The 14,325-nt window shown below is 41.4% G+C and overlaps 1 protein-coding gene across 1 annotated transcript in view; it reads right to left on the reverse strand.

The window, feature by feature from the left end:
* The window catches only part of LOC137332821 (interleukin-1 receptor accessory protein-like 1), a 72,783-nt gene that overhangs the window by 8,285 nt on the left and 50,173 nt on the right, over positions 1-14,325 (reverse strand). The window contains exon 5 of the mRNA XM_067996753.1: positions 9,518-9,688. Coding sequence (XP_067852854.1) covers positions 9,518-9,688 — 171 coding nt within the window. The remainder of the gene's footprint in view (positions 1-9,517; positions 9,689-14,325) is intronic.

Below are 14,325 nucleotides of genomic sequence, written 5' to 3' on the forward strand. Positions count from 1 at the left end.
TAATTTAAACACACAGATTTATTTTTCCATGTACTGCAAGAAGTCCGTCCTAAGAGACTTCTCAACTCTAATCATTATGCTGTGCACAACAACATATTCAAGTGTGCCAATGGACAAAATGTGCACGTGCAAAAGTGTAAGGGAAGTCACTTTCACAATAAAATATTTAAACAAAGCTTTGCATTAATTTATCTTCTGATATTTTTCCCTGGTGAAAACCTCTGTGTAACAAGGACATGTATCTGCAAACAGGTCAAGCCAGCAGTTTGGTGCCATCCAGACCAAGCCAATCCTGAAACATACTTTGCTCCAGAGTGTTAGGCTAGCATTTTGGTCTCACCTCACTGTTACATTTTACCCAGTTACATTTTAAATAAATAATTTTAGTTACATGGGGGAGTCTCTATTCTAATTAGCTTAATTTATGTACGTTTGTGGAATTTGGGAACTGTAATTATTACACTGTGAGGAACAACATGCTAATTAGTGTAATTAGGAACGAACTGCAAGCATTGGCTTTGTGACTATACATACGCCATGCTAGCCGTAACATTCGAGAAAATCTGTTTGCAATATACAGAAGCTATTGTATTCTTTATTATCTAGATAAATATCTTCATATCATTTCATTAAACTACATCTTTCAATGTTCTTTTTAAGTCCCGTCACCCTGACTATAAAGAGCAAAGAAAGTCTTGCATTTTTATTGCGCTTTTCACAACCTTAGGACGTTCCAAAGTGCTTTTCAGCCAATTCATTACTTTTTTGTAGTGTCGTCACAGTTGTAATGTAGGAAACACGGCAGCCAATTTGCACACAGTAAGATCCCAACAAACGGCAATGTGATGATGACCAGATAATCTGTTTCAGTGACGTTGGTTGAGGGACAAATGTTGGCCAGGACACCGGGGAGAACTCCCCTGCTCTTCTTCGAAATAGTGGCCATGGGATCTTTTACGTCCACCTGAGAGGGTAGACGGGACCTCGGTTTAATGTCTCATCTGAAAGATAGCACCTCCGACAGCGTAACACTCACTCAGTATTATCTACAGTTTCTGCAATAAATCCTATCCTGTAATCTCACTGTGTGGCCCTTCCCACCTACACTGTCCACGATGGCTCCTGCCACCAGCAAAAGAAGTTTGAAAAAAAACAGAACAACACTCCCCACTAAGAACTCCAATTATGGATGTTGTAAAGAGTAATATGAGTTAGAGTGTGCTCCAAGGCATTAATATATGTTACATTTGAAATTATATCTTTGTACCAGTTTTAATTGCTGTAAATAGGCACCTCCTGAAGTCAAGTACAGGCCAATTTGTTTTAGACATATTTTAAGAGGTCAATTAGAGTGTATTTTTTGTTGCTGAGGAAGTGTCTCTGTAGGTTGACAGCTACTTGTAAATCTCAATGCTGAGGTCAATTCAGGCCAGCAGGAAATGAATAACTTTGTTTTTCATTTTTATACTTTAAAAAAAAGTGATACATAAATTTCACTGAGTGGCAAAATACGACATGAAGTACATTATATACATCTCGAAACTTTTATATACACCAGAGATCTCCCATGGGAGTAGAGATTACTGAGTTCTGATTTGTCTTTTTTGTGGAATTTGAGCAAAAGTGCGACACAGGAAGTATGACATGGCGGACAGGAATTGACTGTTATCATAACATTTGCATAATAATATTAGCCAATTGATGTGAATGGTTAAGAAAATTCGATGGTGATTCGCTATCACCTGCTTCGTGATACTGCCCGAGACCAATTTCACTCCCAAAGTTGTGCAGAAATAAATTTTTCAGATTGTGTATGTTTCAGAGTTGTGCCCATTTCAGATTTATGCATGGTGCTAAGATGTTCCACAGTCAGAGGTGCCACTGTGGAATGCAAAATTCCAAGTTTAGCTCTCAGGAGATAAATCTGAAGAGGTAGGAATTTTTTTAAAAACAACTTTTCCTCACGTGACCTTTTCATGTCTCTTTTTTAAAAATGTGGATAATTTATTTTTACACTGAAGAGAAATAATCGTGTACCTGGATTCAACAAGGATAGATAGAGTAACAACAGCTGGCAACAATGCTGCTAATTATTTCTTTAAAACAATGTCTTTACATCCTGCTCACATATTTGTTTTTTATCCCCTCCCCCCCCAGCCCTCACACAATTCCTCGGTCAGGAGGGAAGGCAGTTGTTCCACTCCCAGTCCTCTGTCTATGACGCCCTCAAAACCATCTGCTCAGAGGTGTTACAGGAGCGACCACGAGTGACTCATCTGCTGATTTTTGTTTCCCGTAGGGAAATGCTTCGCCTCCTCATGACAAGCCACCCGAGGATGGGAGCTCGCTGTGTGAATAGACGCAGGCAAAAACCTGTACACTACCGTTCCATGTTATACTACACTGGTAGGCCATACCCTTTAGGCAACGTTAATGCCTTAAGGCAAAGTACTGTACAAAGCAAGAGAGGAATCGATTGCAATCTATAAGAAGAAGAACTTGCATTTATTTATATAACACCTTTCACAACCTCAGGATGTCCCAAGCACTTTACAGCCAATTAAGTACCTTTGAGGTATAGTCACCGTCCTGATATAGGGAAACATGGCAGCCAATTTACACACAGCAAGGTCCCATAAACAGCAATGAGATAATGACCAGATAATCTGCTTTTAGTGCTGTTAGTTGAAGGATAAATATTGGCCAGGACGCTGGGGTGAACTCTCCTGCACTTCTTTGAATAGTGCCATGGGATCTTTAACTTCCACCTGAGAGGGCAGATGGGGCCTTTGTTTAATGTCTCATCTGAAAGATGGCACCTTTGATAGCGCAGCACTCCCTCAGCACTGCACTGAGGTGTCAGCCTGGATTTTGTGCTCAAGTCTCTGGATTGGGGCTTGAACCCATAATCTTCTGACTCAGAGGTGAGAGTGCTAACATGGCTGACACGCAATATTTATGCATTTATAAGATACCAAAATAATTAGACAAACTTGAAAATTGGGAATGCACAGAATGACTATTACTTCATCTCTCTATTGTACGGAAGAAAGTTAGACAGACAGATGTATGGGCAGTGGCTAAACCATTAGCAACGAACGTACATTAGTTTAGCTTCTTGAGGCAGAACCATCTGTCAACCTTAATCTGTAAAAGTTAAACACAAGCATGAACTAACTATAAGACGACTTTCATCATTTCCACAATAATGAATCAGACAGCCCTGTAGCAATGCCCATTAAAAAAAATCCCTGGCTGAAAGGTAAATCAGGCAGACATTAATTATTTCAAAAAAAGTTAAAAGAAAAAAAAACAAACAGTCAAGGGTTCAGATTGCTGCTATTAATAATTCTGATGGAGCAGGATTCAGGCCATTTTAGTCATCTTCATTCAGCTAGGATGCTGTGTTCCTATGTAAAGATGTCAGTCATTGTTTATTTATAAATGTCCAAAAAAAAAAGCTTCTATTTCTTCTGAATGTTCTGCTGTTAAACCCTGAAACTCAGCAAAGAGCAACTTATTCACTACGTCAAAGTGAACGGATAACAAGTGCTCATTGAGTTAAGGCTTTAAGACGTCTGCACCAGCAATGACATTGGAATCACTATTAATGCACGACTTTATGGTGTCCTCCATTTGTTTTGTGAAGTGTTGCTCCCTTTATCTTGCTGCTTCAGCTGTCCATGGAAAGGAAGTTAACCTGTGGAAGGATCTTTGCTGCAAAAAATAGATTGGGATGTAAAAAAAAAACTAGAGGACAGCTCAGTACAGGCCCTTTATCTTATGGACTGATAGGATGTGGGTTCCCACTCATAATCCATCATATGGCAAAGGGTTTGATCGCATCCAGCTGCCTTGGAAGAGGTGCATGTGAAAGACCTCCACCAGAAGGAGGCAGGAAACATCAAGGGCAAGCCAACTTACGCTAACTTTCAGGCACAACCTCACGAATTAGATAGCAGTATTGTAGAGCTCGTGTCAAAAAATAACATTGGAGGGATAACTTAGAAATTCTTTTCTTTTTAGACCACACGGATAGTCTAGGTTAATATTTGGTATCTGTTCCTCAAGCCGTCAACTGCTCTCGTTATTTTCTGTGAATTTCTATTCACCAACTTGAGATTCCTGTCATTCAGTCTCCTGCCCAGCTTCATCCAGAAGTGGGAGTAGGATTGAACAGATTGTTTTAAATATATTTAGAGGCTGATAAGAGATGCCCTTTCTTTGCTTTAATTACTTCGTAAATTTAGTGCATATATAAAAATGTGGACGGCGGACGCATTAATAAAAACACGTGGAAAATAATTTGGCTGGAACTATAGACAAAGCAGTGATAAATAACGTTTCTTGTTACATTACTGCTGTGAAGGATTGCTTATTGTTTCACACAACCATAGCAACAGCTTGCAATTATTAACAGCTGCCTAAAGTGAAGCACTATTATATTACACACAATTACCGACACCAGACTATTAGCAAGAAGTTTTGGAGTGAATCAAGGCAGCTAATTAAATTAATATTGCAGCATTTGTAAAAGTCGAGGGAGAAACGATGTACGTTTAACAAACTGAAAATAAGTTGGCACCGAGAGAATAATACACATTAAGATCTTCAGACCAACCAGCCCAGTTCTTGTCAGCAACTCTTTTTGATTTTAATTGATTACAAATCTCACCATTTTCCTTGAACGAGCCTTTGAAGTCCGATTAATGCAACATTATATTAAATACTCAAGAGTTGGCAAATTGTGTTGATAAAAATGGTCTATGCACTTCCTACAAAGCAGTTTTTTTTTGCTACAGTATATGTAGTAAATTGGTCTCCCCCACCGCGTCTCAGTAAGTCTGACTAGGCATCTTACCCCGACCATTATCCAGCAACCTCTGCTGAAAGTGCACCATGTGGATGTCAAGATGTCATGTGGACTGGCTAAGAAGCCTCTCATGGTAAAATAGTCTGTCAACACTCACTGTCAAGGCTCATAGATAAATAATGGTTTCTTGAGCAAAGTACAGTGGTGTGGGGGGGGGGGTGGGGGCAGTGACCAGGAGCCATGAATATGTATCCCAGTAGGGATTCAATGCCTTCAGCTATGTCACTGCACCTCCAGAACAGATGGAACATTTACCTGCTTTAATGTGTGCACTAAGTGAAAACTATAACATTACCATGGCTTTGGGCAACATTGGAGCGAAGGAGAATTCATTAAAACTCTTAGCAATCCCCAGGAAATTAAGCAAAAATGGATTGATTGATTCCTTGCATGCATGCACATAATGTCACCAACTGCATTAACTAAATTAGTGTTGAGTAATATACACAAACCTCAGCCTCCCAGAGGTACGTTACATGTTTTATGGTCTTCGTTCATTTGCTGTTTGTGGGAGCTTGCTATGTGTAAAAAAACAACAATGACTGCACTTCAAAAGTCACTTATTACTTGTTAAATGCTTCGGGATGTCTGGAGGTGATAAGGAGCTATATAACTGCAAGTTCTTTAGAATCATAGAAGTTTACAACATGGAAACAGGCCCTTCGGCCCAACATGTCCATGTCGCCCAGTTTATACCACTAAGCTAGTCCCAATTGCCTGCACTTGGCCCATATCCCTCTATACCCATCTTACCCATGTAACTGTCCAAATGCTTTTTAAAAGACAAAATTGTACCCGCCTCTACTACTGCCTCTGGCAGCTCGTTCCAGACACTCACCACCCTTTGAGTGAAAAAATTGCCCCTCTGGACCCTTTTGTATCTCTCTCCTCTCACCTTAAATCTATGCCCCCTCGTTATAGACTCCCCTACCTTTGGGAAAAGATTTTGACTATCTACCTTATCTATGATTCTATCGAGCTGCCAGAGGCAGTAGTAGAGGCGGGTACAATTTTGTCTTTTAAAAAGCATTTGGACAGTTACATGGGTAAGATGGGTATAGAGGGATATGGGCCAAGTGCAGGCAATTGGGACTAGCTTAGTGGTATAAACTGGGCGACATGGACATGTTGGGCCGAAGGGCCTGTTTCCATGTTGTAAACTTCTATGATTCTATGCCTCTCATTATTTTATAGACTTCTATAAGATCACCCCAAACCTCCTACTCTCCAGGGAAAAAAGTCTCAGTCTATCCTACCTCTCCCTATAAGTCAAACCATCAAGTCCCGGTAGCATCCTAGTAAATCTTTTCTGCACTCTTTCCAGTTTAATAATATCCTTTCTATAATAGGGTGACCAGAACTGTACACAGTATTCCAAGTGTGGCCTTACTAATGTCTTGTACAACTTCAACAAGACATCCCAACCCCTGTATTCAATGTTCCTTCCTTCTTTCTATCCGTCTCAGTAACAAGCAATCGTTAAAGAGCTGCACCAAATGTGGGAATAAGCTGAGCCATAAACCACCAATGCTTCACTTGAGCCACTTCAGTTCTACAGATAAAGGAATAACAGACTTAAACTTTTCAATGGGATGTGTAGCATTTCTTCAAATGTCCAGAAAGTAATAGGGAGGTGACAAATATAAGATGTTTAGTCACTGAATGGAAAGTCCAGGAATTGTAGTAGATGAAAGAGTTGCCTACTGCTGACAAAACCTTACCATGCTACTCAGGAAGTTTAGCCAATGACTGTACTGTGAATAAGTGTAGCTATAAATATGTAGCAGTGAATAAATGCCTAGCTGTGAGTGTGTACATATTAGTGACTCAATATTGGAATTTACTAAAATGTTAGATAAGGTGATACTGACTGAGCAAACTAAAGAAAACAGTGATTTGCTAAAATCATCCCTAGCATAAAAACCAACCTCATAATAGTTCTACTACAGAAAAGAACTTGAGTCAGTTGTAAAATATGTGGTATAGCAGCATCAAGTAATTCTTGTTGCAACCAGACGGTATCCGCAGATGCCATTGTTGGCAGCCCCAGCTTTGATATTCAAAGATTGTGCTACCTCATGAGATGGTTATCCCCAGAAAGCATGGAGACCCACCTCATGAGATGGTATTCCCCTCTGCCACCAGAGGCAGCAGGCTCATGGAACAACATAAATGTCTGACTGAGGGGAGGGCCAACATGGTGTTTCCTGCTTGATGACCTGTGTACATCTTCCCCGGCTGCTGACAGAAATAAGAGCATCCCCAATTTCCATCGCTCCACCATTGGCGGCCATGCCTTCAGCTGCCTCGGCCCTAAACTCTGGAATTCCATCCCGAAACATCTCCACCTCTCGACCTCTCTCCTCCTTTAAGGCGCTGCTTAAAACCTACCTCTTTGACCAAACTTTTGGTCACACGTCCTAACATCTCCTTCTGTGGCTCGGTGTCAAATTTTGTTTGATAAACGCTCCTGTGAAGTGCCCTGGGACGTTTTACTACGTTAAAGGTGCTATATGAATGCAAGTTGTTGTTGTTGAATGCGCATGCACAGGATTGCCCACATGCGGTTGTTCCTGGTGTTGCTGCCTCACAATGTTACGGGGACAGATTCCATACCATTGCAACCCCCAGCATATCGCAACACTGCTCCAAGTAGGAGTAGTTTTGTAATACAACCTGAACATTAAGCCAGCAGCTGAACTGACAGACTAAGGGGGACAACAAAATTTAAAGATAGTTGTTCCAGATAAGCAGACAAGGAACTGATCCTATTAGAAATTGGCTACCAACTACAAGGCTGGTTATTGGAAGAGTTAGGCTAATGGACTGAAAATCTGGCTCATTACCTTATAACACAACCAACAGATAGAAGTAGAACATCTCTACACAGCCACACATGTAAATCAGTTATGCGGGAAACCACCATTGTCCTCAAGATGTGACCCCACCACTTTGGTAGCTCAAGGAGAGAGAAAGGAAGTAGAGGAGGACATTACAATATGTAAAAGACAAAGTGAGCAGAATAATTGTGTTTCGTTGCATGCAGCATAATCTTGACCTCGAGAAGGGGCTTCAGTTTGAAGTGAATGCTTTGGCTATGGGGGACAAAATATGTTAGCAGACTGCATTAGCAGAAAATGAGATAGCACTGTCATGCGAGAGTTGGGTAAGGGACAATTTGACCATTTCAGTTGGGCCAATCAGGGGCAGGCAAGAAACTTCATACATATGTCTGATTGAACGCCAGGCACAAATACTGACCAATCATTTCCTCTTTGTGTCACACCCACAACCATTCGTAGAAAGTACAACATGGAAACAGGCCATTCGGCCCAACCAGTACATCTTGGTGATCACCCTTCATCTGAGCAAATAGACTAATTATATTTATCCACCCTGTTTCCATATCCCTTCATCCACCTATCCAATCTAATCTTGGATATTGACATAATTTCTGCCTCAACTACTAACCATGGAAGTGAATTCCACATCCTCTGTGCAAAGAAATTTCTCTTGCATTCTCTTACCTCTTACACTTAATCTTGTATCTATGGCTCCTTGTTCTCGACTCAACTACAGGAAACAGCCTGCTTCTACCTACGCTGTCCCATCCTTTCATAATTTTAAACATTCTCATTACTCAAACGTGCTGTTGCCCTAAGTCTAATCAGAATTATATTGACAGGGGGCACAAAAGTCAGAGCAATGATTGACATCATTGTATTCTTTGTTTTGCACGTGTGATATACATGCCCACGTGTCGACTTTGTGTATTTCCCCCTTAATCGTGCACCCCAGTGGTTGAAAGCTAGGTCCTGCTTTGCTTTTCTTTCCATATAATGGAGACACTTCCTGACACTATAAATGGTGGACAAGTCATTGTCCTTGTTAGCGATATCTTTCCAGGGTTATTTACAGGCCTGTGGATTAGGGGTGGAGGGGTGCACATCAAAGCCAAATATTGCTGCCCTCCTGACGAGTATCTCTTGCACAATGCCTAACACCTCAATGTAGGTGAAGCAATTTTTTTGAACGCCTTTGCGTCATACCTCTGAAGTCCCGAATAAGTGACCGATGGATTAGCGACCAGTTCATTTCTAATAGGGATCAGCTGGCTGATTTTCCACCCGTTAAGATGTCAAACTGTGACAATCACGGCTCCGTACCAAGTGGTTCATTGAACTTCATGAAAAGGGGCTGCTCAGAGGAATCTGCAGGGTTCTATGTGCCATAAATGCTTTGCCTTGCATGAATGAATCATTCCATGAGAGCCCCTAAAGACCTAAACACTTGGCATGAGGTAAATTTCCTTCCATTTTCCTGGAATGCTGTACCTTAACTTGAGAAGCAACAAATGTGCTTCTGACAGCCCTTGTCCCACTTGAGGAGTTAAATTACCCTTTATCAAAATTAATTAATACTGTTAACGAGAAAAGCAAGTGACAATGTCCTCTTCTTTCTTGATCCTTTCATTACTTATCAGCTTGTGTTTTCCCAGCTGTACCTTGCTGGGATATTCCATTTAATCAATGGGTGAAGGGGTAGAAGGGTTGTACCATTATATTCCAGCTGTGTAAAACGACCTGCAGTGCTTCCTGTGCTGTGACATGAACGGAAAAACATCAATAAGTAACGTTTACTTACTTCCACTCGGCATTAGATCCCTGTCGGGAATAAATAGTTTGTACCCATAGTGCTTCTCCAGTACGTCTGGCAGTATCTCCAAAGCAAACTGCTCTTCTTCCCTGTTTTCGTGGGTGAGTGATTCAGGGTCGATTTTGGTATATGACAGGTATGCGTCATATTCTTTGTTATCTACAGATATTAAAAGAAAGAAAAAACCTGTTGAAATGATGGCCAAGCGAAAATAAGCTCATAAACTATCTATGCACCCTTTCAAAATTAGATCTGGAAGGCACTGCAGAAATAATTTAACTGAGATAGATTGAAACTCATGACTGCTGTTAAATAAAATGGTATCATTATGGCAGATGAACAAAAAACTCATGGCAGATTTCAAGCTTATCCAAGTTGGGTCAGCTGACTGGGCCAGGTCAATACAATGCTTCGCTCTGTTCGGGGTTGGTTAAGAATGACATTCTCTTATGTTGCTTGGATTTGTGCATTTTCAGCTAATAAAACCAATAGCTTCCACACAGCGAGCTAATGAAACCATGCTAAAATCAATCACATACTGGGTCTGACCTTCAGTCACATAGGGTTGGATTGTGACAAGTACACCACCATCTGATTGTGAGATTTAATTATTTGAAGCTCAGTATTAGAGACAACACTATGCTTGACTGTATTATAGAATCAAAGACATTTAAGGGGACCATTCAGTCCATTGTGACTGTGCTAGTGCCAGCTCTCCAGAGGAGCTATCTACAATCGTCCTATTTTCCTGCTAAGGACTCGAGTCCCATTTCCCTGTTATGTAGTCTATTCTCATTCCTCGATGTACTGTAGTCCCATTTCCCTGCTATGTAGTCTACTCGAGTCACAAATCCACAACCCCATCCAATCATTCCCAGACTCAAACACTCTTGACTGTTCACAGATCCTAGACCCCAGCCCAGGTACTCCCAAATTCCAGTCTCCCAGACTGCTCTCTGAGTATTCACAGATGGCAAAACACAGTTGCACTCCGCTATCTTGCCAAGTAATCCCAGGCTCCACCCTTCTCACCATACTCCCAAACTCCAAATCCCAGGCCCCAGAATCTTCCACACTCTCAGTTATTGACCTCTACAGCCAACTGCACCAATTCCAGGTTCTAAAACACCTCTGCTTTCACCCATCCTTGGCCAGTCTCCCAGGCTGAAACAACAACCCTCACTTTCTCTCTCACCCAGACATATTCCACCAGCTCATGGATGTAAAATGTCAGATAGCCAGGTGGTAAAGGATGGAATACTAGAGCCTAGTCTTCAGTTGCTTCCAAGCCTTTATTCTCAGAGCTCCCATTACACACTGCCCACCCCTGAAATAAGCTCCCTCCAAGAGATACAAGAGAGTCCCCAACTGATACCCACCAACTGAATACAATTAACACTAATTGATATAAATCACATGAACACAATTAAAAATGGACAGCCTCTCTTCACCCAATCCGAGTACACTTGCAACCCAGTGCACACTGGCTACCATCTTCCTGCAAACAATGGGGTTTTGAAATATAGTAAAAGATGGAAATTTAGTACAGGAGTAAAGGAACATTTGGAAAAGCCACATGGAAGAGGGAGGAGACGCAGAGCACCAGGGACTTACACAGAGTGAGAAAAAATGTTGGCGACAAATAGAGAGGTAGGCACTACAGTGATGAAAATGTAAGTCATGAGAGAGAACGAGAAAGAGTTGAAGATGAATAGAAAGACAGAGAGCAACAGGAAGATTAGAGAGCAAGAGCAAATGAATAAGACAGACAGTTGCAGAAAGAAAGAGAAAGTATTATTCTCCATGACTAATACCATGGAGATGAAGCAGTGTTTATCATAATGGCACAACAAGCAGTAGAAGCCAGGGTGTTGCCCTAATGGACAGTTGATTGTGTTTTCTGTGCCAAGGGGGGGAAAGAAATTCTCAAGGTTAAAGAGGATAACTCCACCATCAGAAAATGCATTGAAGTCCGACTCATTACGAACAGCAAAAAGATCTCAGCCTTTCAACCCAACATTATTTGCTTTAATTTAAGCCAAGAACCCACTGATAGTTTGGTTGAGAATCCTGGACCATTATTTATATTTCTACCTGGTACAGCCAAGTTACTTCAGTCTGCTGCAAACAAATCTCAGGCCTCTTTTTTACCCCATTTGTTGCTTCCCTGCCACAATACAACGCATGATTCCCCTTTCATGAGGTCATATAAGCAGTCCCAATCCTTTAGCCCAGACAGTGCTACAGGTTGGTGTGTGAGAGCCGCACCCAGTGACTCACTTACGGAATTTACTCCATCTGTAAGTGTGCTAAGATTATGAACTTAATACGTTAGAATTTCTTTAGAAAGTACAACCAAAGTGGGACTAATTGGATAGCTCTTTCAAAGAGCTGGCACTGACATGATGGGCCAAATGGCCTGCTTCTGTGTTGTAGGATTCTGTGATTCTATGAAAGTGTGCTGTCAAATGGGTTTACGAGCAGAATATATTTGGGTGTCCCACTTTTTTTTGACTTAAGTTGAAATACAAAAATCCAATAAGGAGTTCAGACGAAACTTCTTTACCCAGAGAGTGGTTAGAATCTGGAACTTGCTGTGGAATGTGGAACATGGAGTGGTTTAGGCGAGGAGCATAGATGCCTTTAAGGGAAAGCTAGATAACTACATGAGAGAGAAAGGAATAGAATGATTTGCTGGTAGGGTTAGATAAAAGATAAAGCAGGGCGGGAGGAGACTTGCACGGAGCATACACGCCGATATAGCCCAGTTGGGCTGAATGGCCTGTGCTCTGTGCTGTAAATTCTGTGTAACTGTATAGTGGCAATGATCGCCTGAGGGGGTTGGAGAGGAATTTTCCAGAGTCCCTTTTCCCTTATTAGACCTGTTTTTTTTCTCTGTGTTATTGCCTCTCCCAGGAGATTGCATGGCTGCGGGGGTACGCGGGGGAGGGGGAAAGGGAGGTGGAGGGGGTAGAGAATGAGGGGGGTGGGAGGAGACCGGAAGTGTCTAGTCATGATGCTCCGACCATCACGGTGTGGGGAAGGCTTGATGGACCAGCTGGTCTTTTCCTGCCCATCAATTTCACATGTTCGTAATGGCCACTGGGGCATTAATACACAGCACACGGAGTGGGACGGTTGCTGGTTTGATTGCTCTTCCTCTCATTTTCTGGTTTGAGTCTCGCAATGCAGGAAGGCATCAGGTAGAGGCTACAATATCTCTCTGCAAGGGGAGGAAGAACCTGCAGGGTATCTCATGCCTCCACACAGCCAGCCAGAAGGAATAGCAGCACAGCAGGCTGCTCATTTTCTTGGCAGTTGAGGTGAGAGACCAGACAGATTTTAAAACACACAGATAAATCACCTACGTTTTGTTTTGTAAAATGGAACAAAAACATAGACACGCAACGTGGCAACGAGCCATAACCTGTTTTGCCGAAACATTCTTTTGTATTTTAAGATAATCACAAAGAATTAAAGGGGAGATGAGAGAAAATGTCTGCTTCTGTGCTGTAATATTCTATGGTTTTAATTGAAAACAATAATACAAGTATGTTAGCTTGACTTAAGAATCATTGGTGTTAAGGGTTGTATTTTAACCTTGACACTCTTAAGTTGAGTACAAGACAGAGGAGGTCATCCTTAATTCACTCCTTGACTACTGTGTCCAGTTCCATTCACTGAGATACAAAGAAGAGATTGAAACCCTGGGGCAGCGTAAAGAAGACCCACCTGAGTTATGAGGGAAGGCTGGGCTTTTCAGCCTTGAATGGATGTGACTGAGATGGTACCTCACAGCAGAGATAGACAAGATAGTAAAAACTTAGGAATTACTGTTGGCGATATTAGCAGAATGTGTGACATTCCTACATCCGCTATTTTATCTGAGATGTCAACTTATTTCAACCAAATGAGTCAACACAGATGGAGGACTGTCGTGTGAACGCTTTCAATGTCCCTCCGCTGTTATCCCAAGCACCAAGTTCCAGGTTTAAATGGTATGGAAGGGAAAGGGAAAATAGTGGTGGTATTCAAATGAATGAAAGGAACATTCATGACTGATGCCAGGGCCTCTCCTTCACACGAGAGTGATCAGCACATGGAATGGACCTCTTGAGAAGGTGGTGGAAACAAAGACCCTGGAAACATTTAACAAGCAGCTATATGCTGTGATGCATGTAAAATCCAGATGGGTGAACTAAATGAGCCTCCTCATCTGTATTTATTTTGTTATTACCCAACAAAACAATAATTAGCAAGTGACAAGCGATGAATCTACCAAATAAGAGATTGACCAGAGCAGACCACATTGTAAAGGCATGGCCTCTATCCAATAAAAAAATACACAAAGTTCTTCCAATGCGACTGGAAATTCCAGGCAGATAGCCCTGAAATAAAAGAGTGTGCCTATTATACCAATACCAATGAGTTTCTTTTCAATCCAGTTTACAATTTCATCCATCAAAATAGAGTTGCCACCTTTTGCCATGTTTAAAGCTGAGTGAGGGCAAAATGGAGAGAGAGGCAAGTGTGGAATCATGGCCTGAGTTCGAATATTAATGAAAATAGATAACAAACATTAATAATTCAGGCCTCCATGTCATAAAACAAAAAGTCATTGGGTAAATGACTACTATTTTAGTGAATTTCCTTTTTGAACACTCTGCTGAGAAATTGGACATTGGTAACCATAAACAAAAAACAAAACACAGGACCTCCATAAATACTCGTATCATTAAGTGAAGTCGGCGATGAAAATAAAGCACCACCACCTGTCATGATTATACTGTGGTTGG

The sequence above is a fragment of the Heptranchias perlo genome, chromosome 15, assembly GCF_035084215.1.
Source record: "Heptranchias perlo isolate sHepPer1 chromosome 15, sHepPer1.hap1, whole genome shotgun sequence".
Taxonomy (NCBI): Eukaryota; Metazoa; Chordata; class Chondrichthyes; order Hexanchiformes; family Hexanchidae; genus Heptranchias; species Heptranchias perlo.